Source organism: Heterodontus francisci, chromosome 3, assembly GCF_036365525.1.
Source record: "Heterodontus francisci isolate sHetFra1 chromosome 3, sHetFra1.hap1, whole genome shotgun sequence".
Lineage (NCBI taxonomy): Eukaryota > Metazoa > Chordata > Chondrichthyes > Heterodontiformes > Heterodontidae > Heterodontus > Heterodontus francisci.
This window is the reverse complement of record NC_090373.1, coordinates 102,109,232-102,136,153: the sequence shown is the minus strand read 5'-3', so window position 1 is coordinate 102,136,153 and position 26,922 is coordinate 102,109,232. Positions and strand designations below refer to the sequence as shown.

Below are 26,922 nucleotides of genomic sequence, written 5' to 3'. Positions count from 1 at the left end.
AATGACCTGCCTTCAATCATAAGGTCAGATGTGGGGATGTTCGCTGATGATTGCACTGTGTTCAGTACCATTCATGATGCCTCAGATACTGAAGCAGTCCATGTCCACATACAACATCCAGGCTTGGACTGTTAAGTGGCAAGTAACATTCACGCCACACAAGTGCCAGGCAATGACCGTCTCCAAGAAGAGAAAATCTAACCATCTTCCCTTGACATTCAATGCCATTACCACCGATGAATCCCCCACCATTAACATCCTGGGAGTTACCATTGACCAGAAACTTAACAGGACCAGGCATATAAATACTGTGGCTACAAAAACAGGTCAGAGGCTGGGAATTATGCGGTGAGTAACTCACCTCCTGACTCCCCAATGCCTGTCCACCATCTACAAAGCACAAGTCAGGAGTGTGATGGAATACTCTCCACTTGCCTGGATGAGTGCAGCTCCAACACACTCAAGAAGCTCGACACCATCCCCGACAAAGCTGCCTGCTTGATCGGCACCCCATTTACTAACTTAAACATTCACTCCCTCCAGCACCAGGGCACAGTGGCAGCAGTGTGTACCATCTACAAGATGCACTACAGGAAATCGCCAAGCCTCTAATGACAGCACCATCCAAACCCATGAGCTCTATCTCTTAGAAGGACATGGGCAGCAGTCATATGAGAACACCACCAGCTGCAAGTTCCCCTTCAAGCCACACGCCATCCTAACCTGGAACTGTATCACCGTTCCTTCACTGTCACTTGGTCAAAATCCTGGAACTCCCTCCCTAACAGCACCATGGGTATACTTACACCAGATGGACTGTAGCAGTTCTAGAAGGTGACTCATCACCACCTTCTCAAGTGCAATTAGGGATGGGCAACAAATCCTGGGCTTGTCAATGATGCTCACATCCCGTGAAAGAATAAAAAAAACAAAAGAGGGTGCTATCTTTTGAGCCAAAGGTCACCCACCTGTTAATGCAGAGACCCAAACTGCTTGGGTGAAAGTCAGAAAGCAAATCGTGCAATTGGAAGCAGCAGATAGCTGGTATTAAGTAAAGTGTCATGTTAACTATACCCATAATTGTATAAATATCTGCACTTCGTACATAAAAGGCATGACACCTATATAAATGTTTCTGCCTTACACTTTCAGCAAGACAACAGACACCATTTACCTCTTCTTATAATGCTCCTTTGAACAACAGAATGTGGAGGGCACATTTGCAGATGGGCTAAGTAATAATTCTCATACAGCAGTTCAAAGTTCAACTCTGAGTACTTTCAGCAGAATCACCATGCTGTTCCTCTAAGAGTAATCCAATGTTTCTTCTTTAAATTACGTGGGAACCTTAATTATTATCCTGCATCATCACACAAAACAAAAATATAATCCTGCAGGAACCTTTTCAACTAACTATTATGACAACTCAAAATCCAAAATTGGGCACACAGGAGTTCCAGGATCAGGCCTGATGAGTTAGGCTTCTTAAAGGTATGCTTCTGATGAAATAATTAATTTTTGCCCCTTTTATCTATTCATTACTGCAGTTTTCTCCATGCATTATTTGTGCCACCAGTACAGTTGCTGTGTTGCTGCGCCTCAGCATAAATGAGCTGACCTTCCCGAATTACATGAGGTCAGTTCATATGCATCATTTTGTAGTACTTCAGCCATGTCTCATAATGCTTTTGAGGGAGCACCGGGGCTGCAGTGTTCTGCTCCAGTAGACAGTTGACAGGTTGTTGGCTGTCCTGTCTGTTGCTCCCTGAGGACTGTCCATTGTGGGGAGAGCCAATGGGGAACACAAAGGATATTGGACAGTGGTAGTGTGAACATTTAAAAAAATGTGGTTTCCCCTCCTAGCGTTTTTTGCATTCAATACACATGTAGGAAACTTTGGGCAGATTATGGGCCTAAGGCCTCATCAAACAGGAATATAGGCATCAGCATCTGCCATTATATTACCTGCCTCAATATATAATTTAAGTTTTAACCCACTATGTAGTTTACTTTTTAATCTAGTAAAGGGTGGTTAGTTTATGGAGCAAACCTCTATCCTCCCTCATGAGGATTTCTCTGTTAGTCATATGCAATACCATCAATGTACTAGCTTCTACTTGTATCAGGAATTTCAACTCATATTGCTTGCTTTTGCATTGCATTACATAATTAATCAAATTCCCTTGCAGTCTTAAAATACAATAGTTGTCCCATGCCCACAGTTCCATTCATCATTCATACCTGATCTCAGCTGCATTTCTGGTGAGGCACTAAGTTGCGACAATATGCTTCATAGGGAGAAAAAAGCTGCAAGGCTGGCATCACAATTTTAAATGACTAAAAGGTGGACTGGACGCATTAACTTCAGTTGAACTTCAATATAACAAACTCTTATTACGTGCCTCCCATTCTTAAAATTGTTTCCAGGTCATGGTTGAAACGCTTATCAGTGGCAGAAATCACTAGGATGAATGTCTGAAGTTAACGCCAGTTTCTTTTCTCCATTATAAAGTATCTCTGAAAATAGAAACCTGTTGTCGAAGCCTTTCATCTTGCACTCATCAGGATAATCTGCAAGAATAACCTGGAAGCTACATCTGTTAATACACAGGCCCTGTTCTTTGCAGACAGAAAGAATATGTACAAACACATTATGCCTGTTTCAGCTAAACAAAATAAGTGACAGCCATTCACTGATTCATTCTTCAGGGTAATGCCTTGACCAGTCATGCTGCCTGGTTTAAATTTCAAACAAAACCTGGCAGTTAACTGTCAGCCACCGTTAACTGGTGCATTCTCCATGGCAACACCTCTAACAATCAGAGTTCACTTGCCAACCAATCAGCACTCTCTTCTCATGCGGTATAAGTTGTTGTTTTCCTTTACATTGATTATTCTTGCGGATTGTCCTGATGAGTGCAAGATGAAAAGCTTCAGCAACATGCCTCTATATACAGCAATACTCAAGTTCTGCACTACTAAATGACTATAAAGTATCTCTTTAATCATCCTACCACTTCCCAGTTCACACTCACCTCAAAGAAAAACTGCTAGGAGGTTGTGAATTTATTTTTGTCTTCAAGATTGAGACCATTCATTCAATTACCTGTACTGCACTTTAGTTGGTCCATCAAGCCACTGAGCCCCACCAGCCACCACCACCTCACCCCCCTATCCTCGGCCCCACCGCCCCCAGGCTCCCATGCCCTCACCCTGAACCCATGCATTTCCCCAGATTCCCTTTCATCTCTCCTCAAACCCTCTTCCAAGCTCCTCTAATTCACTGGGAATAAAGTTGAAATATTTGCCTGCATCTTCAATTATTGAGTTGGACTTGGTTTCCTGCGCTGTTCTGTTAATTCCTTAGTTCCCCATTTGTGTGTAGTCCATATCAATCATGGCAGGCTCATCTTGGCTCCAGAACACTACATATGTACTTTGCTTGGGGCTGGTGTGTGTGTGGCGGTTATATAACATGGCAGGATGTCTTATTAACACTTCTACGCCAGTGGTGGTAGAAGTTTGGAACTCTCTTCCGCAAACAGCAATTGATGCTAGATCACTTGTTAATTTTAAAACTGAGATTGTTAGAATTTAGTTAGCCAAAGGTTTTAAGGGATATGGGGCAGAGTCAGGTAAATAGAGTAAGGTCGCAGATCAGTCATGATCTCGTTGGATGATGGAACAGGCTCGAGGGGCTAAATGGCCAACTCCTGTTCCTAGGATTGATAGCAAAACCGACCATGCTAGGACCTGCAGCAGGTTTAGTCATCCGCCCTTCCCCATACAGTACTCTGGAATTGAAAGCTAGTCTCAGTAATGCTGCCATGAAATTATCGATTGTTGTAAAAACCCATCTGGTTCCTTCATGTCCTTTAGAGAAGGAAATCTGCCATCCTTACCTGGTCTGGCCTACATGTGACTCCAGATCCACAGCAATGTTGTTGACTCTTAACTGAAATGGCCTAGCAAGCCATTCGGTTCAAGGGCACTTAGGGATTGGTAACAAATGCTGGCCTGCCAGCGACACCCACATCCAATGAAAAAAAACATAACCAGTGAAACTATTACTGGGGGCGGTGAAGGTAACTGAATTTCTCATTTTCTTGAAAAACATCAAAACAATGGAACTCATCAACCTGTGAACTTTCACAAGAGAACCGTACACCTAACTATATTCAAGAGCTGTTTATATTCAAAAAGGTAATAACATTTTTAAAATATATTTTAATATTTAAACAAAAATATTTAATCCCTTAATTTAAATTTATATATGGGGCAGCGCGGTGGTTGGGGCGGCACAGTGGTTAGCACTGCAGCCTCACAGCTCCAGCGACCCAGGTTCAGTTCTGGGTACTGCCTGTGCGGAGTTCGCATGTTCTCCCTGTGATTATGTGGGTTTTCGCCGGGTGCTCCGGTTTCCTCCCGCAGCCAAAGACTTGAAAGGTTGATAGGTAAATTGGCCATTGTAAATTGCCCCTGGTGTAGGTAGGTGGTAGGAGAATGGTGGGGATGTGGCAGGGAATATGGGATTAATGTAGGATTAGTATAAATGGGTGTTTGTTGGTTGGCACAGACTCGGTGGGCCAAAGGGCCTGTTTCAGTGCTGTATCTCTCTATGACTAAAAATATTTAGATATTGGAGTTCATAATAGCATCTGAGCAGTGTTGTTCCTTTAGTATTGTATGCATTTGTGCCCCATGAAGTTAATCTCACATGATAATGCACTGTCAGCATAGATTAAATTTCAGTGTGGTACTCTCAGGCCATAGTAAATGATATGCTGGGAGCATACAAGGATCTAGGAGACTGCAAATTTTAAACGACTGCAGCCCGGTAGGCACCAGAGAACATGTTATTGACTTCTTGTCTGTTTACAGGTTTTACAAAGAGGTTTTTACTGAGCTTTGTGCGAACTTACCATAGAAAGGATTTGGCGTAGTGACAAAGGCTGGAAGAAGCGACATGCCACTGGTTACTGCTTCAGTAAAGGGAAGACTTTTGTGTGAGCTCATTAATTCCTGAGCAGAATGACAAGCAGATGAAATACAGAGCAGATTATCCCAGCAGCTGTTCCAGCCCAACTCTGTAACGTAATTCAATATAATCATGCCACTGTGTATCTTGGTGAAACTGGAGCACAGAGTAACGTGGTTATTTCAATGGCCTGGGCTATTGGTCCAAAACCAGTCTCTTGTGTACTGGCAGACTGACTTGTAAGGTGCAATGTGAGAGGTGACACTTCGAAGGATCTGACCAATGTTGAGGCCCCAAACCGCAGAGTTTAGGTGTTACAATTGAATGCACTTGGCCAGACATATCATCGTTGTTATATTCAACTCCCTCCTTCCACCAAAAATATGATGACCTTTCCTAATGTTTCCTCATGCATCAATTTCAAAAAAGTAAATTTGGTAATTGAGGGAAAATCACTGTTGTAATATAGATTACAACCTACTGCAGTTTAATATCTATCTTTCTGGGGTTGCATTTCAGTGAATGGGAAGGAAATATCAAAAATATCTGACAGAATGTTGAATAAGGGAATAATAATGAGAAACTCCTTCGAAGGCCTCAATTGCACATTACAAGGCATAACAGCTAGAGTGCTATTATATGTAGCCACAGGGAATTCTCACCACAAAGCTTCTAATGCTCAGGCATTAAATATATTCTATTAAATGGAATTCTTTATGATCTATTATTTAATCATAATAAACCTTGTTTTTCTGAGCCAATCACAGAACAGAGATATGTTCATGTAATTGGCATGAAAACTACTGGTAATCCTAAGGGATTTTGTATCACATACACATATTTTAACCAACCAGAGGGAAAGAAATGTCATATGTCTGTAATTTATTGTAACTCTCCATATGATGCAACTTCTATGTATTCTGAACAGTCAAATAGTAGCGCACTATGAAACCCTGCATTTATTAATCTCACAGAAATATGAAATACTTTTTCAAATAAGACTTTCATACATCTGATGGGAATTCTCCTGACAAAGATAAACAAAACAATTACACTCTAATGTACTTTTAAAATACCATCACATGATCAAAATCAGGGCCTCTTGCTGAAGAAAACAAAACACAATGAAATCTCAGACATGAGATTTTAAAAATTTAGTCTTGCACATGGAAGATTTCTTCAGAAAATCTCCAAATCCCTTTCTCTTCAAGTCTTTATCTCATATGTTTAAACTATAATGCAGTATTCTTTTCAGTATCAGTTTTTCAAACAGTTGAATGAATATGCTTCTTGCGCCACTGAAATAATGCCCCAAGACATATTTTTTGAACAATTGTAAATCACATCGCTTTTCTGGTTGTATTCTATTTACCCTCAACGTATGACTTCATTAAATTATCTAAAACATGAAACTTATCTTCACCAGTTTTATTGTCTTGTACACCAGGAAACCTGAGCGTTAAGGATGTGTTTTACAAAATTGCACTCTTGTGGTGGAGCTTCATGCATAGAGGGCACATGTCAGAAATTTAGACAGAGATTAGCTGTGCCTTCAAGATTTTCGATCCATTATGAATAATTTGCACTGCCTTTCAGGCCAAAATTTCCTGCTTGGGCTCTCACTGCAAAATGGTCCACCCAGAGACAGATTTTTAAAATTTAGCCTGTATTGCTAATGGAAGTTTCCTGATTAGTGAATGACATATGGAGAGGTTGCAGCAATTTTGCACCACGAAAGAGTTGCTGAATGCAAGATGGGCTGTAGCTGACTCATTGAGCCTTTTTCAGGTTTGCAGAGGACATGGAAACCATAGAGCAGCTACTAAACATCTGGAAGGTGAATTCAAGAATCATGCAGCAGAAAAGGCCATTCAGACAACTGTGCCTGTGCTGGCTCTTTGAAAGAGCTAGTTCCACTCCCCTGTTTCCCCACAGCCCTGAAAATGTTTCCTTTTAACGTATATATTCAATTCCCATTTGAAAGTTATTACTAATCTGCTTCCACCACCCTTTCAGGCAGTGCATTCCAGTTCATCATAACTCGCTGCATAAAAACACAAGTTCAAGAATCAGACAGAAAGGAATAATCGCTGTTTTGATTGGCTCACCAGAGGGAAAAAGCAAGCTGCGACAAGCGTTTGCCTTCAAAATGCATTCCTTTGGCTGCAAGCTGTTAGTGAGAATGCTGATTTTAACGCAATGCTTGTTGCCATTGATACAAGATGATTACTTTTAATGTTCCTTCCCAGGGTTTCTATAGAAAGCTTTGATGTATTACAGTCTCCGACTGAGTGTAGAAACAATATTAAAAAGAATCACTTATGCTTTTAAATGATAATGAACGTGATGTCCAGTGTCCATAACATCATAAAGTGGTTAAAAATACTCCAATATTTAGAAGCAAGATTGGTTACTTTTAGTACCCTTGTCAGGGGTATATGTGCTGAGGCAGGTGGTGGGGAGACATTGGCAAAGACGACTACTTAACTCTTTCAATGAAAGATTGAGGGGACTAGCAGTATTTAAACATAAATGGCTTTCATTTATGATAGAGATCTAAATAACAGACCCCAGAAATCAGTTTTTTTTAAACTTTAATAGACTTGTATTGAGCAAAATAGGATTGGCCTAATTAATGGGCACATGTTCAATCAGAACCATAAGTCTTGAAACAGAATCACAGAACTATAGCACAGGACGACGACAGTCATCACATTGCATCAGATTTCTTCAATTGACACTATCTAATCTAATTTCCATGTATCTTCTTATTTTAACACATATAAGCATAGATGTTGCACTATTGACTTCCTGTTGTTGCAGTATGAAACTAGAGACTGGAAGCAAAAAACGGGTGGATATTTCACATCAGCAGAAACTGCCCACTGTGCAACCTGATGCCAATTCTACTGCACAGGTCTAGTGGCTGAGGAAGCACCCACCTATATTAGGGCTTTCTTCATTTAATGAGTAACTTAGAGAGGGTGTTGATTCTGCATGCCATTTCCCACCAACTGAAAGGAACATCCAGAGTTGCTGGGTGATCAAGTATATTGAAGTTACTGAGAAGAACACAAAACCATGAAGGTAAGTATATTTCAGCCATCCCTCAACAGTTTTTCATATTTTCTACTACCATTCAGATTTTCTGGAGGATTGGAACAACTGTTTTGTTGTTTTTTTTTTCCTCACACACCTTTCAGTTGCACCAATGGGCTTTCCAATTAGAATCCTCCTATCTGAACAGATTGGAAGTAGAAAAATACCTACAGAGATCTCCAGACATGTGAACTGCATGGGAGATTCTATGTGCCTACCTGCCAGAAACTATACAACCACATGGACTGACAGAAGTGAACATATTTCACTTTGGTAGATGTTGCATGCAGGCATCCCTTTTCCCAAGGCACACTGGACAGCAGACACAACTCTGTTAAAATGTCAATACTTGACTATCTGTCATGCTTAATGCTTCCTTGGTTTCCCCACCTCCTCTCCCAATCGCACTATAATGTACTTTCAGGGACACTGCATGAATCAAGGTATAGCAGGGCATCTTTATTGGTTGAACGTTACTGACTTTTTCCATAGGCCTGACACACAAAATTGCATTGTTGGCTATCACTCGGCCCTCAAGCAAGCAGTCATAGCATGGTTACAGCACAGAATGAGGCCATTCGGCCTGTCATGTATGTGCCAGCTCTCTGCAAGAGCAACTCAGCTAATCCCACAACCCCATCTTTTCCCCATAGCCTTGCAAATCTTTCTCTTCAAATGCTACTCCACTCCCCTTTTGAAAGCCCTGATTGTATCTGCCTCCACCACATGCTCAGGCAGTGCATCCTGGATCCTAACCACTTGCTGAGTAAAAAGGTTTTTCATAACTCCTCTGGTTCTTTTGCCGATCATCTTAAATTGGTGGCCTCTGGTTCTCAACCCTTCTGCTAATGGGAACAGTTTCACCCCATCTACTCTGTCCAGACCCCTCATGGTTTTGAACACTTCATTGAATCTTTTCTCAACCACCTTCTCTAAGGAGAACGACGCCAGTTTCTCTTATTTATCCATGTAACTGAAGTCCCTCATCCCTGGAACCATTCTTTTCTGCACACTCTCTAAAGCTTTCACATCCTTCCTAAAGTACAGTGCCAAGAATTGAACAGTTGAGGCCGAACAAGAGTTTCATAAAGGTTCATCATAACTTCCTACCTTTTGTACTCTTGGCCTCTATTTATAAAGCCCTGGATCCCGTGTGCCTTTTTAACCATTTTCTTAACCTGCCCTGCCACCTTCAATGATTTGTGCACATATACCTCCAGTTGTCTCTGTTCCTGCACCCCATTTAGAATTGTGCCCTTTATTTTATATTGCATCGCCTTGCGATCGCCAGAGCTGGCAGGCAGCCATAAAGGCGGGGCTAAAGTGCGGCGAGTCGAATAGACTTAGCAGTTGGCAGGAAAAAAGACAGAAGCGCAAGGGAAGATCCAACTGTGTAACAGCCCCGACAACCAATTTTATCTGCAGCACCTGTGGAAGAGTCTGTCACTCTAGAATTGGCCTTTATAGCCACACCAGGCGCTGCTTCACAAACCACTGACCACCTCCAGGCGCTTACCCATTGTCTCTCGAGACAAGGAGGCCAAAGAAGAAGAATCACCTTGTTTATGCCACCAAAATGTACCACTTCACACTTCTCAGCATTAAATTTTATCTGCCACATGTCTGCCCATTCCACCAGTCTATGTCCTCTTGAGGTCTATTAACACCCTCCTCACAGTTCACAATACTTCCCAATTTTTGTGCCATCTGCAAATTTTTAAATTGTGCCCTGCCTACCTAAGTCTAGGTCATTAATATAGATCAAAAAAGCAATGGTCCTAATGTTGACCCATGGGCAACCCTACTTTCTACCTTTCTCCAGGCTGAAAAACAACCGTTCACCATTACTGTTTCCTGTAACTCAGCCAACTTCATATCCATGCTGCCACTGTCCCTTTTATTCCATGGGCTTCAACTTTGCTAACAAATCTATTACGTGGCACTTTATCAACCATCTCTGTTAACCTCATCAAAAATCAATTAGTCAAACATGATTTGTCTTTAACAAATCTGTGCTGGTTTTGCCTATGCTCTTGTCCAAGTGACTGTTAATTTTTGTCCGGGATTATTGTGTCTAAAAGCTTTCCCACCACTGAGGTTAAGATGACTGGCTTGTAGTTGCTGGGTTTTTCCTTGCACCCCATTTTGAACAAGGGTGTAACATTTGCAATTCTTCAGCCCTCTGTCACCACCCCTGTATCTAAGGAGAATTGTAAGATTATGGCCACTACCTCAGCAATGTCCACCCTTACTTCCTTCAACATCCTTGGATGCATCCCACGAGTTCTCGTGACTTACAAACTTTTAAGTATAGCTAACTTTTCTAATACCTTTTCCTCATCAATTTTTAGTCCATCCAGTGTTTCAACTACCTCTGCTTTCACTATGACTTTGGCAGCATCTTCCTTGGCAAAGACAGATGCAAGATACTCATTTAGTACCTCAACCGTGCACTCCTCCTCCATGAGGAGATCCCTTGTTTGGTCCCTAATTAGTCCCACCCCTTCTCTTACTACCTTTTTACTATTTGTATGCTTATAGAAAACTTTTGGATTCCCTTTTACGAGCTGCCAGTCTCTTCTCATACTCTCTTGTCTCTCATTTTCTTTTTCACTTCCCCCTCTCAGCTTTCTATATTCAGCCTGATTCTCAATTGAATTATTAACCTGACATCGATGTTACATCCCCTTTTTCTGTTTCATCTTACTCTCCACCTCTATCATTCAGGGAGCTCTTGGTGCCCTAACTTACCCTCTCATGGGAATGGATCTCAACTGTATCTGAACCACAAACTCTTTAAAGCCAGCCCATTGTTCTGTTACAGTTTTGCCTGCTAATCTTTGATTCCAATTTACCTGGAACAGATCAGTTCTCACTCCACTAAAATTGGCCCTCCTCATATTTAGTATTTTTACTCTGGGTTGCTCCTTGTCCCTTTCCATGGATAAGCTAAGCGTTATGATACTATGATCACTGTTCACTAAACGTTCCCTGACTGACATTTCATCAGTGATAGGCAACATGGTTTTGTGCAGGGAAGGTCATGTCTTACCAACTTAATAGAATTCTTTGAGGAAGTGACAAAGTTGATTGATGAGGGAAGGGCTGCAGATGTCATATACATGGACTTCAGTAAGGCGTTTGATAAGGTTCCCCATGGTAGGCTGATGGAGAAAGTGAAGTCGCATGGGGTCCAAGGTGTACTAGCTAGATGGATAAAGAACTGGCTGGGCAACAGGAGACAGAGAGTAGCAGTGGAAGGGAGTTTCTCAAAATGGAGACGTGTGACCAGTGGTGTTCCACAGGGATCGTGCTGGGACCACTGTTGTTTGTGATATACATAAATGATTTGGAGGAAAGTATAGGTGGTCTGATTAGCAAGTTTGCAGATGACACTAAGATTGGTGGAGTAGCAGATAGTGAAGGGGACTGTCAGAGAATACAGCAGAATATAGATAGATTGGAGAGTTGGGCAGAGAAATGGCAGATGGAGTTCAATCAGGGCAAATGCGAGGTGATGCATTTTGGAAGATCCAATTCAAGAGTGAACTATACAGTAAATGGAAAAGTCCTGGGGAAAATTGATGTACAGAGAGATTTGGGTGTTCAGGTCCATTGTTCCCTGAAGGTGGCAACGCAGGTCAATAGAGTGGTCAAGAAGGCATACGGCATGCTTTCCTTCATCGGACGGGGTATTGAGTACAAGAGTTGGCAGGTCATGTTACAGTTGTATAGGACTTTGATTTGGCCACGTTTGGAATACCGCGTGCAGTTCTGGTCGCCACATTACCAAAAGGATGTAGATGCTTTGGAGAGGGTGCAGAGGAGGTTCACCAGGATGTTGCCTGGTATGGAGGGCACTAGTTATGAAGAGAGGTTGAGTAGATTAGGATTATTTTCATTAGAAAGACGGAGGTTGAGGGGGGACCTGATTGAGGTGTACAAAATCATGAGAGGTATAGACAGGGTGGATAGCAAGAAGCTTTTTCCCCAGAGTGGGGGATTCAATTACTAGGGGTCACGAGTTCAAAGTGAGGGGGGAAAAGTTTAGGGGGGATATGCGTGGAAAGTTTTTTACGCAGAGGGTGGTGGGTGCCTGGAACACATTGCCAGCGGAGGTGGTAGACGCGGGCACGATAGCGTCTTTTAAGATGTATCTGGACAGATACATGAATGGGCAGGAAGTAAAGAGATACAGACCCTTAGAAAATAGGCGACATGTTTAGATAGAGGATCTGGATTGGCGCAGGCTTGGAGGGCCGAAGGGCCTGTTCCTGTGCTGTAATTTTCTTTGTTCTTTGTTCTTGACCCTCCTCATTCTCCAGAACAAGATTCAGCAATGCCGCCTTAGGTCCGTGACATATAGATCAAAATATTCTCCTAATTACACTTAAGAAACTCTTCTCCCTCTCTGCCCTTTACAATATTACTATACCAGTCAAAATTAGGATATTTGAAGCCCCCATTATCAATCGTCTATAGTTTTTGCACCTGTCATTTCCATTCAAACTTGCTCTTTTATATCTCTGCCATTAGTTGGTGGCCTACAGAACACACCCAGTAGCATAATGATACCTCTCTCATGTTTAACTTTAACCAAATAGATTCTGTTTTTGACCCCTCCAGGACAACCTCTCGCTCCAGCATATTAATATTCTCCTTAATTATTACAGCCATTCCTCCTGCTTTCTTTCCTTGTATCCAGAACATTTAGTACCTTTTTGAGCCAAGTCTCCATTATCGCCACATCATCATACTCCCGTGTGGCTATCGCGCTTGCAGCTCACCAACCTTATTTACCATGCTTTGTGCATTTACATACATGCACTGTAAACCTAATTTAGATCTTACTGTATTACCTCTCCATCTGACACCACCTAATACCTTATTATTTCTTACTGTAGTGCTATCTGCTTCTTCCAATACTTGGTGCACCATGTTTGGCCTTCCTATTACTACATCTTGGCTCCCATCCCCACACAAATTTAGCTTAAACCCTCCCCAATAGTACTAGCAAACTACCCCATGAGAACATTGGTCCCAGCTCTGTTTATGTGCAGACTGTCTGGCCTATATACTTCTTGAATCCTCCAGAACTGGTCCCAATGTCCCAGGAGTCTAAATCTCTTCCCTCCCGTACCACCTTTCCAGCCATGCATTCATCTGCTCTATCCTCCTATTTCCATACTCGCTAGTGCATAGCACTGGGAGTAATCTGGAAATTACTACCTTTGAGATCCTGCATGCCAGTTTCTCTCCTAGCTCCCTAAAATCTGATTGCAGGATCTAATCTCTCTTTCGATCTATGTTGTTGGTACTGATATGGACCATGACCTCTGGCTGTTCACCTTCCCTCCTCAGAATGCTCTGCAGCTGCTAAATGACATCCTTGACCCTAGCATAAGGGAGGCAATATACCATCCTGGTTTCACATCTGTGGCTGCAGAAACTCTTGTCTGCTGCCCTAACTAGAGAATTCTCTATCACTGTTGCTTTCCCAATCTTCCTCTTGCACCTCCCCCCACCCCTGTACAGCTGAGCCACCTGTGGCGCCATGGACTTAGCTCTGGCTACAGTCCCCAGATGAAATCATCCCTCCCACTGGTATTCAGAATAGAATACTGGTTGGAGAGTGAGATGCACTCAGGGGACTCCTGCACTACCTGCCTGGCAGTCCTTAACTGCTTGGTGGTCACCCATTCCCTTTCTGCCATCACATCCTTAATCTGTGGGGGTGACCACATCCAGAGATGTGCTATCCACTTAGCTCTCAGTCTCATGGATGCATCACAGTGTCATCAGCTGCGGCTCAAGCTCTGGCACCTGCAACATGAACGGTTTCAGCTGATGGCACTTGCTGCACGTTGTTGTCCAGGACACGAATTGTCCTGGAGTTCCCACATGGAACAGGATATGCATTCCACAGAACTGAGGTGTCCTGCAATACCTCTATTTATTAGACTAACTAAATTTAAATTCAAATAAACACTTATATAGAAAAAAAAACTCACCAGCTACTCACCAATCAGCACTTTCCCTTGTGCTGATGATTTAAAAATTGTCTTTATCTCTCTCCCTGATGCTCGCGCTCACACTCCTATTCTGCTGTGCACCGGAACCCCTTCAGGTATGTGGTGCTTACCTCAGGGCTCTCTGATCAACCAATCATCTACCTGCTATGCTGTGACATCATGGCTTGTTTTTTTTGTTGATTTGTTCTCAGTGCTCTCTCTGTCTCCTGATGACTCCCCACTTTTGCCTGTTGGTCTCTGGCACTGGGCTGGATTTTACCAAGCCCACGATGTCAGGCTCTGTGGTTTTAGGGGGGGGGTTGCGAGGAGCAGAAGATGGTTGCGGGAGAGGCCCACCACAGAGCTCGACGCCAGGAACGCCCAGCCTGATCCTCCCGGCAGCGGTGAGGCTCCGTGGTGGAGCCCCGCCGCTGACTGACTGGATCTCCATCTACATTTTTAAATCAATAAAATGAATACATTAACATAACTTACCTTCAATCTTCTGGGGCTGCCACGATCCTCAGTGCATTAGCCGGTACTCCCGTGCCTTCAATTCCCCGTTCAGGGAAAGCTGGCGTGACACGGGCGGGGAGGGGGGGAGGAGTTAAGATTTCCAGTACCGGGAGAGGTGGTGGGTGGAGGTGGGGGAAATGGGGTCAAACAAACACTGTGGCACAGTGGTTAGCACCACAGCCTCACAGCTCCAGCGACCCAGGTTCAATTCTGGGTACTGCCTGTGTGGAGTTTGCAAGTTCTTCCTGTGTCTGCGTGGGTTTTTTCCGGGTGCTCCGGTTTCCTCCCACAAGCCAAAAGACTTGCAGGTTGATAGGTAAATTGGCCATTATAAATTGCCCCTAGTATAGGTAGGTGGTAGGGAAATATAGGGATAGGTGGGGATGCGGTAGGAATATGGGATTAGTGTAGGATTAGTATAAATGGGTGGTTGATGGTCGGCACAGACTCGGTGGGCCGAAGGGCCTGTTTCAGTGCTGTATCACTAAACTAAACTAAATGTAGGGGGATGGTGGGCAGGGTGAATTTTAAACTTTGTGCAGTCTTTGGGGATTGGGGGGGGGGGGAAGAAAACAGGTCAGATCTGAAAGTTAAGTGCTTTTTGGGGGGGCGGGGAGGGAAAATAGTTCATGTAATTGTTATTGGGGGTTGGAAAACGGACATTAGCAATTTATTTGATAAATTTTCGGTGGTGGGGAGGGTAGTTCCCTTTAAAAATTTATATATGCTGGCAGGCCTGGCTGCCCTTTAAAAAATGGCACCAGTGCCTGCACACAGGCAGGTAATGCCAAGGATGTGATTGTTGGGGGAGTTGGGGAGTCCACCTCAGCTATTTAAATGAATCGCCATGTGGGAGATTGCGGCGGCTCTTTGGCGTGCAGCCCACACAATTTTTGAGCTCGCCACTGCAACGCACACAGCTGATTAAAAGTTTACCAATTTTTGGCACTTCAATTTGTCCCATAAGACCTTGGATTATGCACATCTTCATGTGCACTGAATCTATTAAAAAAAAAGAATAATTTCATTGGTTCCCCAGCCCCCCAGTGTGAACAGAGTTCAGAAATGTTCTCACTTCAACAGAAAGAAGTGGGCATCAAGGGCCTTACAGCCTCAAGTCAGTGCTATAAGCAGCTTTCAAACAGATTCTGCCCTGTCATGGGGTTTCCTTTAGTTCAACACTTTTTGGGGGTAACTTTGATTTTGGGTGATGCTGTAATACCAGCAATATTGATTGCGCTGCCTATTATGCATTTTCCAATTCTCGTTTCCATTGACTTCCGCACAATCTGCACTGGTAGTCACAAGAAAAATAAGCTTGTAATTTCCAATTGGTCGCATACTGTTCAGTACTGAAAAAGCTTTGTGAGCACATTAACCACATTTAAACTAAGAAAGGCTTTACTTTACTAAGTTAGGGAAAGCTGCACTTTGTAACAGGTGATGAGTTTTACTAGAATGGATAGCACTATTAGAATTTAGTCACTCCTACGCTTCTCTGCACCTCTCAGCAGTCAAATACAAGAGAAGGCAGTCTCTAGCCTGTCCTCACAATTAGGAAGCAAAATGTGTGGTGTAGCAAGCTCCAACAGGAAGGGTGGGAGCATGAAGAATAACTGGAAAATGCTCGTAAGCAAACTTCAACACTAAAGATCACGTGAAGCCTTTATTTGATCACTAGTTCTGCTATACCTAAAGTCAGCTTGATCATTTTTTTTAAACATTTAAATGACTCAGAAAATACATCACAAATAACTAATTCATTACACCATTCTTCCTAAACAGAAAGATTATTCTTGTATTGATCACCCTGCTGGATTACCTTTAGATAAACTCAGAACATATTTTTATCTTAAGATAGTCATCTCTCATAGTACATCACCTCTAATACTGCTTCAATTATCAGCAGTAATGAATTATTAATCACTACAGGCTTTTAAACTAAGTACAGTTGACAATAAGTCACACTAGTTTACTAACATTTGTGGAAGAAAGTTTTTGAATATCCCACATAGGTCGAAAAAAACCTGCATTTGGTCCCAATTTATATACTTCCCAAATATATCAATGTTCTATTATTGAATGGGTGTAATTAACTAATTTACACACTGTAAACATTACTAAGCATTAATTAAAAAAATAGTCTATGACCTACACTGACCACTACATACAAACATAAACTACCTAAAAAAACATCTAAACTTAAAAGCTCTGGCAAAAAAACTATTCTGAGAAAAGTGATTGTTCAGCTTTCAAACAGAACAAGCAAACAATAAATACAATGTGCTTTCTTCATATAGACATATTTACATTCATCTTTGGCTTATAACAAAAGTTGCACTACAAATTATCTGGTGTGATTCAGCAGGTTACACATCAAACTTTAATAAGCCAGTCCAAATATTAGCACATTTACTGTGGCAGCATGCAAAGAATATTTTACACTGCTGCACATATTTCTGCTTTCAAATAAGCTTGGTTCAAAACAAGACGTAGCATCACTGTGTACAAATTTGTGCATGCAGACCAACAGGTTGGTTGTATTTAACAAACAAAAATCAAAATCCTTGTTACTAACACTGAAATGCTTTTCCTCTCATCACTGGGCAATGAAATCCATAGCCAGGTCACATCATTACAATGGCACTGAATGTTCTCGGGTTAATAGCTTGGACAGACACATACACATTGTCATCATATTTAAGACTTTTTTGTAACAGAGGCAGAATACTTAAAATAGTTAAAACCAATTCCCTCATTTAAATGTATACTCTTCATGCACAGGCTTAGTGACAATTTCCTTTCAAACATTAGCACAAAGTTTCAATGCTGTAAATGTAGTCACTATGAAGATTCAAGATATTCCAACGCAACATCATAACAGAATCGATATTGTTCCTGGAAAAAACAAAAAAAGGGGAAACAATCATTTCGTCCAGTTTTTTTTTTACTTGAACATAATAATCAAAATTAGTGGAAGGGACAGCTGTTGCTTAGATTGCATTTATGTATTACCTGGCCTAACCAGAAAGATCATAGCTATCTTGCCAGTAGCTCAATAATCCGCAATCATAGTGGCTGGCTCTAGCTACATAATTATGGCACACACTACAAAATACATACAGCATCAAATTTATCAACATTATTGAAGGCTATGCAGAGTGACATTTTAAAAGATGAAGATTTTCCTGTGCTTTAATTCCAGCAAAAATGTAAACAAGTTCTTCAGAAACAGTGAGTAGAAAAAGCCTACAAACACATTTAAAAATGTGTTAAATATAACTACCGAGGAACCAGTTGATTAAAATATTGCAATTCATTTTTAATCAGACTGTGTCTAAGCAATACACTTCAGCTGCAAAAATGTTACTGTTTTGTATAATCTCACAATAAGCTTCAATTGTTGAATCAACAGCACTGTGGGTGTACCTACACCCCAAGCACTGCAGCGGTCCAAGAAGGCAGCTCACCACCATCTTCTCAAGGGTAATTAGGGATGGGCAATAAATGCTGGCCTAGCCAGCGACGCCCACATTCCATGAATGAAAAAATTAAAAACAATCAGCCAAGCAGAACCCATTTCAGATTGCCTATTTTCTTGGGTTGCAGGATTATCTTGGGCATTTTTGGCCGATATTTACCCTGCCCCCACCCCCCCCCCCACCCAAAAAAAAAATCTCAGTTTGCCTGGTCACTCTAATGATGAAACCAGATTGAATGTCAATATTCAGTCTCCTAACTGGTTAGTAAACTAACTTTTGGAAGCAGTTTTCAACCAATCAGGGACCAGATTTTACTTACATGGGTTCCAGCTCCAGAATGGGCAGCAAGGTGGTAGTGACAGAAAAATGGGTAAGATTTCATTTCAAAATAACAAAATAAAGAAATAAGTAAAATAAAAGTTAAAACAGTAAATGTTCCTGAAGGAGTGAATAGCAAGGATGGGGGAAAACAGGCAAGAAAGGTGGCAGGTTTGGGAGTTACAGAAACTATTTTTATTTTGAGTCCTTTTCAAAAGGCTACACTACCAACATTAGATTATTATGGTAACAAGACCCTTGCTGCCTCCAATAAAATTAATGCAAAACTAGGGGATTTTTCAGTCTCACTATATGTGATATGAGATACTTTTTAACTGCATCTAAATGTATGCCTTTTTCTAATCTGGTTTTCAATAAATAGCTACAGAGTGATTCATAATTTTTGATTGTAAAAATTCTTGTTTACAGCACAGGAGGCGGCCATTCGGCCTGTTGTGTTTGTGACGGCTCTCTATAAGAGCAACTCAGCTAGTCCCATTCTCCCACCTTTTCCCCAAAGCCCTGCATTTTGTCCCCCCTTCAGATAATTATCAAATTCCCTTTTCAAAGTCACGATTGAATTTGCTACCATCACACGCTCAGACAGTGCATTCCAGATCCTAACCACATGCTACGTAAAAAATCATTCATGTTGCTTCTTGTTCTGTCAATCACCTGACATGGTCTCTGCTCTAAGGAGAACAACCCCAGTTCACCAATCTATCCATGTAGCTGAAGTCTCTCATCCCTAGAATCATTTTCTGCACCCTCTCCTATGCCTTCACATCCTTCCTAAAGTGCACTGCTCAGAATTTGACACAATTCTCTCGTGAGACTGAGCCAGTGTTTTATGAAGGTTCACTATTCCTTCCTTCCTTTGGACTCTATGCCTCTATTAATAAAGCCCAGGATCCTTTATGCCTTTTTAACCGCTTTCTCAACCTGCCCTGCCACCTTCCATGATTTGTGCACATATGCCCCCAGGTCCCTCTGCTCCTGCAACCCTTGTTCTTTTTACCAAAATGTATAACTTCACACTTCTCTGCATTAAATTTCATATGCCACATTTCCGCCCATTTCACCATGTCCTCTTGAAGTCTATCACTATCCTCCTCACAGTTCACAATACTTACAAGTTTTGTGTCATCTGCAAATTTTGAAATTGTTCCCTGTGCACCCAAGTCTATGTCTTTAATTTAAATCAAGAAAAGCAGTGGTTTTAATACCGACCCCAGAGGAACCCCACTAAATACCTTCCTCTAGTCTGAAAAACCACTGTTCACCACTACTCTCTGTTTCCTGTTACTTAGCTAAGTTCGTATCCATACTGCCACTGTCCCTCTTATTACACTAAAATATACATACACACATGCGTACAGAGCATAAATATCTTCCAAGTACAATTTTGCTCTTGCATCACTGGTGAAAACCATGAATTGTGAATGTCTCCTGCTCAATAACTTTAAAATAAATCTACCCCAATAATACTTCCAACTTAAAATGAACGTGAAAAGTGTCATCAGAATGAATGTCAGGCCATAGAAAATGCACAAGTATAAATTAGGTCATATATTTTAAATACATGTAAAAACAACATGAGCTGATTTCTTGAACACTATTACATTATGGCTTAAAAAAAACTATAGCAAATAGCAAGTAACATTCAACCCTGTGTCTCTATCCTCACAGACTAAAATTAATCAAAATTCTAACAAAGTTGAAAATGAGCTTGTATCATATAGCAGCTTTTTTAGGTGATGCAAAACATTTCTGGAAAGGATGTGGTTGGGGAGAACCTCTGGGGCTAATTGTGCACGTTGGTGCTATCTGATTATCTCTAGATACAGAACAGCAGCAGAAATACCACAGTGGTTTTAATCCCTTAGCAACTAGGCAATGGGCTGTTCTCATTTTACAGAATTCAGATGTGAGGTTATGATGAACTTAACACAATGTGCCGGCTGTCAGGTCCTGGACAAGTGTTATATGCACCTTAATGCAGCGTTTTCACTAACATGATTGTATAAAAGAATTTCAATATACATCCCATCAGTATTTACAAGAAATAAAACAAATGAAGAAAAGTTTACATTAGTTCCTATGCCTTTTTAAACACCAGTAAAGCAGCATATCTTACACCTGCCCTGAACCCTCATTTTCTATCCTATTCCGACTGCAAACCAGATGCGAAATGTTGTGGTTCAATCAAAAAATAATGAGCAGTGTTACAGCTGTACCAGAAAGTATCTGCAAAAACATTTTCTGCAATTTTTTCATGAAGTGAAATTAGTGAAACCTATGGAACCAGCGACTACATACTAGCTGAATGAGTTTAGTTTGTATCCTTGTAGTTTGGTTTGTACACTTTTGTGCAGAAATGCTACTCCAGGTATCAAGGGGGTTAATGTTTAACCTAATTCAAACTGCTGCAACTTAAAGATAAACACAGTGGATACCTTCTCAAATAAGAAATGAACTTCCCAGATACATTATAAACTGGATAACAAGCTATTAACATTATTTTTGGTGAGTAACTTTCTATTTGCATCAAATTTAAAATATTATTCATGATTTGTGATAACGTGCAACATACCAAGACTCTTTTTAATTTTTTTTTAAAAAGATACAACTTATCCAACACTTTCGGTCCATTTTGGCTTGCAACTCTGTTGCAGAGGCCAAGTATCCTGTTCCCAGGTTCCTTCAATGCCCACTTAGCCGGTCATGAGGAAACATGGTATCTTTTCCTTTCTACCCAGAACTGACACTGCAATCTTCAACCTTAACTGACATAGATCAAGACTGTGCTCACACACCCAATGTTACTGAGAACAAGCACACCAATATTCAACACCTACAGCAATAAAACTTGCATTTAATTTTATGTCCATGAAATGGGTGAAAGCTTAACATTTGCCTAATATACACAGTTCACCTATTTTGTTAATTGTGAGGAGAATGGAAGGTAAAACTTATTTTATTCAAACAATTTCTCACCAGGGATTCCACCATATTTGGTTTGTTGTTCCGAAGTGTCTTTACTCCGTGGAAAACATCAACCACGTTTTGTCTTTTGATCATTTCACATATGATGTTAATGGCACAGAACATTCCACTGCGTCCTCCTCCATTTCTGAAATACATCAAAGGACTAATTTTTAAAAATGCACAATCTTTAAATTATCAATTTTCTACCTTAGGTGCATCATTCTTGCTTTACCAAAAGTTTTTTTAAAAAACGTTTTAAATCTTTCTAAAGGTAAAAGAACTTATTTTCTTAGTGAAACAAATGATGCATCAAATCTGAAGAATGTTTAGCAACTGAATATATTATTGCACTTTTAATGATTTTTACAATTTAATTACATACAGTATTTTCACTCTGGAGAGCATTTCTTTAACAAATAAGTCACACTAGTGTTGACAGCTCCATTTGCAGATTCCTCATCCAAATTTGCTGAAATCCTTAACAAGTAGTCCTTTAACAGAACTGATACTGACATGGAATTGCTGCCTGTTGCTTTTTTCCTGTCTGCCCATTGCTGACTGAAATTATCCCAGTCCCCCAAACTGAATATATAAGCAGAGTTAGACATGAAAAAAAAAATGGAAATCATCACATCTTTCTTGAGCTAAAGGAACTTTGCAAATATAAACTGATAGTACAGTGCAAACAAGTGCATTGTTAAAAGCAGCTGTAAATATTGAAAACCTGTGGGTCCCAATATGCAAGGAGTATTTTATGACATTACTCACAGACAATGAATAATAGTGCGTCCTTCTCCTTCATCACATTCTTCTTGCCATTTATCAACCTGAAGAATTAACTTCAGAAATGATCGCTTTGAGGCAGGTACTTCCCTGTGAGCAGCCCAGCCTAAGTATTGGAACTGTTGCACCATGAGATAACCTTCTTGTGGCTGAAGGATTAAACAAAGGACAGACACTGACATACCAACTTCAATATAAAAATAATAGCTGGCTGTTGTCATCAAGGCTAATTTTGCTTGCTAGAATAATTGCAGCTGCTTCCAAATCATACTGCATTTCTGTACACACATTTCCAACAAATCAATCTTTTGCTATAGATTTTGTTGGTGGAATAATGGTTCTCACAGATTTAAAAAAACATCAATTATGGGGTTGCTGGCAAGGCCTGCATTTGTTGTCCATCTGGAGGACAGCCTTCTTGATAGTCTGCAATCTGTATGGTGCCGATTCCACTTTGACTAGTGGTTTGCTAGGCCATCTCAAAGGGTTGGTAGTCACATACAAGTCAGACTGGGCAATGAGGGCAGATTTCCATCTCTGAGGAGATTAGTAAACCAGATGGGTTTTTTTTTACAATAATCCGGTAGTTTCATGGTCACCATTACTGATACTAGGTTTTTATTCCAGCTGCCATGATGAAATTTGAGCTCATGGCTGGAATTTTACCCTCGGCAGACAGGAGCCGTCCACTGACTGAAAAGTTGGTGGTGAACCCGTCTCCGCCTGGCCTGGCCCAGGGATCCAGACCGCATTTTGTGGTCTCCTGCCTTTAAATGGTTTGAGGTGGGACTTCCCCTTATTGAGGCAGGAAGTCCCATCTAATACAGCTACGGGCCAATCAGCGAGCCAGCAGTTCTCTGTCCCAACAGTACCACCGGGAGTGGTGGCCACTGCTGGGACTGCAATCCAGCTGATGGACAATATCAGGGAGCCCCGGAGAACGATAAAGTTTTTGGGGCCTTGCCGGGGCAATTGGTCAGGCCCCTGCAAGGCAAGGGTAGTCGATTGGGTCGGGGGGGGGGGGGGTGAGGGGGAAAAACGGGGGTTTGTTGGGCATTGGGGGTGGTTGGGGCACAGGGGCAGCCCTCCATCGGGCACAGGGTGCCTAATCAGGACGGCCTGATCAAGAGGCCCCACCCCCAGCCATCGGAAAGCCGCCTTCTTTTAACCGACGGCTTTTCTTGGGCCTGGCTCACCCGCCAGCCAAGGATAAAATCCCTGTGGCAGGGGTGGAGGCCCTTAAGTGGTCTTTAACTGGCCACTTAAGGGCCTTGATTGGCCTGGGGCAGACGGGTCATTTTCCGCCACTGCCGCCCTGCGTAAAGTGGCGGCGGAGGCAGGAGCAGGTCGGAAAGGGCCCCCCAAGCCTCCCGCTCCATTTTACACCCCCCGCCACCATCCCGCTCTTTTGGGCGGGCGTAAAATTCCGGCCCATGTCTCTGGATCATTAGTGAAGGCCTTTGGATTACGAGTTCAGTAACATAAGCACTATACTAAACCCTGTATCACAGTGCATCCAGGAAGAATAAAAACACAGTGAGGAATATAATCCTGTATTAGGGAATTTATATAACTTACAAAAGCCAGCAGCCAGCCCAATTTTTTTAACCAAAACTATAGGTTTCAAGTAACAGTGAGTAACATACTCTCTGACAATTTCTTTTGACAGGCTGAGCAGACATAATTGTTGCCTTTTTAACAAGTGTTCCGTCATATTCTGGAAATTGCATGGTGATCAGACCAGAATGTTATTCAAGTATGCATTTGGATGTAATTAGGTCACAGATTTGCTGAAAACTAAAGGCAATTTAATCCACGATGCTACAAATACATCTTGCATAAAAGATGAGCGTGTTAAAAAATGGTAATCAAGAGTGGCCAGAAGGAAGGGGAAACTCAGACTGGTAACCATAGTCTAGAAATTGGATCACCCATCAATGGGTCCAATATGGAATGCAGGGTCCAGGCGCTCATTCTACACCAGATATATGCTACAGGACATATTGGTTTGGACACCTTGTAGTCATCCAGGTCATCCACCTGAAAATGTTTTTTTTTAAAAAAACTCACAAGGAATGTGGGCATTGTTGGCAAGGTCAGCATTTATTGCCCATCCCTAATTGTCCTCGAGAAGGTGGTGGTCAGTCACCTTCAACCACTGTGGTCGTGTGTTGTACATGCTCTCACAGTGCGGTTAGCTAGGGAATCCAGGATTTTGACCCAGAAACCATGGAGGAATAATCATTTATTTGCAAGTCAGGATGTTGCACAACTTGGAGGAGAACTTGAAGGTGGTGGTATTCCTATGCGCTAACTGCCCTTGTTCATTTAGGCAGTAGATATTGTGGGTTTGGAAGGTGCTGTCGAAGAAGTGAGTTGCTGTAGTGCATCTTCTTGATGATACACACTGCTGCCATGACGCCCCGGCGGTGGTGAGAGTGAATGTTTAAGGTGGTGGATGGGATGTGAATCAAGTGGGTTGCTTTGCCCCGAATGGTGTTGAGCTTCTAGAGTGTTGTTGGAGCTGTACTCATTCAGGCAAGAGGAGTGTATTCCAGTACATTCCTGACTTGTGCCTTGTAGATGGTGGACACGCTTTGGGGAATCAGGAGGTGAGCTACTCGCTACACAATATCCAGCCTCTGACCTACTCTTGTAGCCACAGTATTTAGGTGGTCCACTATATATGCAAATCAGCAGTTTGACTCCCATTTCAAGCTCCTTGATGAATGTTCTTCCCGAATGATCACAGCATTGACTATGCAGGCTGTGGTCAGTTTTCACAGGAAAAAAAACAGCCAAACTTTAAAGGGCCTACTGAAGGCTATTAGCAAAATGATGAGCAAAACATTCCTTTGTTAAAACTAACAGTAAAAAATTGCTCTCCCTGGAACCACGTTAAAACTGCAGGCTGCTGCTAGCCCCTGCTCACTCCTCTCACTATCTCCTTCCATTCATCCTGGTCTTCCCACCACTCCCACGATTTTCTGGACTCTCAGTTGCTCTTCTTCCTAACGGGTGCACTGCCATACCTCTTTGGGCATGACTGGGGTCCCCCGCCCATGGTGCTATGTTGCAAGAGGACTAATTTTGTGTGGTCTTCTTACACGTCAGCTTTGCCATGCAGGTTTGTGGTCACCATTGGGCTTTGCGGCTGAACTTGGGTGTGAACTAATTTCTAGGCCCATCTGACTAATCAAGAAAAATACTAAACCCAGTTATCATCACACTGATAATTTTACAAACACACGAGTGTAGGTGAACAGAATAATAGTTAGTGGAGTTATAAAATTATAATCTAATCAAGAGATTACCATGGCAAATTTGGCAACAGCGATGTCTGGGTGATGCCTTAACGTTATTTTGAACCCATCAGATTAGATTATTCCATTGTTATATGGTGATTTTATTCTATATTCGGGAGGAGGCGATGGCGTAGTGGTATTGTCACTGGATTAGTAACCCAGAAACCCAGGGTATTGCTCTGGGGACGTGCGTTCAAATCCCACCACCGCAGAAGGTGGAATTTGAATTCAATTAATAAATCTGGAATTAAAAGCTTGTCTAATGATGGCCATGAAACCATTGTCAATTGTTGTAAAAACCCACCCGGTTCACTAATGTCCTTTAGGGAAGGAAATCCGCTGTCCTTACCTGGTCAGGCCTACATGTGACTCCAGATGCACAGAAATGTGGTTGACTCTTAAATGCCCTCTGAAATGGCCTAGCAAGCCACTCAGTTGTATCTAATCACTACGTAGTCAATAAAGAATGAAACTGGATGGACAACCCGGCATCGACCTTGGCACCAGAAACGACAACGGCAATCCCAACCCTGTTGACCCTGCAAAGTCCTCCATACTAACATCTGGGGGCTTGTGCCAAAGTTGGGAGAGCTGTCCCACAAACTCGTCAAGCAACAGCCTGACATAGTCATACTCACGGAATCATACCTTACAATGTCCCAGACACTGCCATCACCTTCCCCGGGTATGTCCTGTCCCACTGGCAGGACAATCCCAACAGAGGCGGTGGCACAGTGGTATACAGTCAGGAGGGAGTTGCCTTGGGAGTCATCACTATCGACTCTGGACCCCATGAAGTCTTATGGCATCAGGTCAAACATGGGCAAGGAAACCTCCTGCTGATTGCCACCTACCGCACCCCTCCACCACCACCTCCCAATCCCCTCCCCTCAGCATGTTGAACACCACTTGGAGGAACAACTTAGAGTGACAAGGGCACAGAATGTACTCTGGGTGGGGGACTTTGATGTCCATCACCAACAGTGGCTCTGTCGCACCACTACTGACCAAGCTGGTCGAGTCCTAAAGGAGATAGCTGCTAGACTGGGTATGCGACAGGTGGTGAAGGAACCAACGAAGAGGGAAAAACATACTTGACCTCGTCTTCACCAATCTACCTGCCACAGATGCATCTGTCCATGACAGTATGATCAGAGTGACCACTGCACAGTCCCGCCTTCACATTGAGGATACCCCCCATCGTGTTGTATGGTGCTGCCACCGTGCTAAATGGGATAGATTTCGAACAGATCTAGCAATGCAAAACTGGGCAAATATGAGGAGCTGTGGGTCATCAGCAGCAGCACAATCTGTAACCTCATGGCCCGGAATATCCCCCACTCCACCATTACCATCAAGCCAGGAGACCAACCCTAGTTCAATGAAGAGTGCAGGAGGACATGCCAGGAGCAGCACCAGGCATACCTAAAAATGAGGAGTCA

At 42.2% G+C, this 26,922-nt stretch overlaps 1 protein-coding gene across 3 annotated transcripts in view; it reads right to left on the bottom strand.

Annotated features, from left to right (window-relative positions):
• Positions 1-16,251: 16,251 nt before the first annotated feature.
• ptprk (protein tyrosine phosphatase receptor type K) overlaps positions 16,252-26,922 on the bottom strand; it is a 553,573-nt gene continuing 542,902 nt past the window's right edge. For all 3 annotated transcript variants that reach the window (XM_068025166.1, XM_068025170.1, XM_068025171.1), the window contains exons 26-28: positions 22,161-22,324; positions 21,402-21,537; positions 16,252-17,502 (exon numbers count right to left, since the gene is read on the bottom strand). In XM_068025166.1, coding sequence (XP_067881267.1) covers positions 17,449-17,502; positions 21,402-21,537; positions 22,161-22,324 — 354 coding nt within the window. In that variant the 3' untranslated portion in view covers positions 16,252-17,448. The remainder of the gene's footprint in view (positions 17,503-21,401; positions 21,538-22,160; positions 22,325-26,922) is intronic.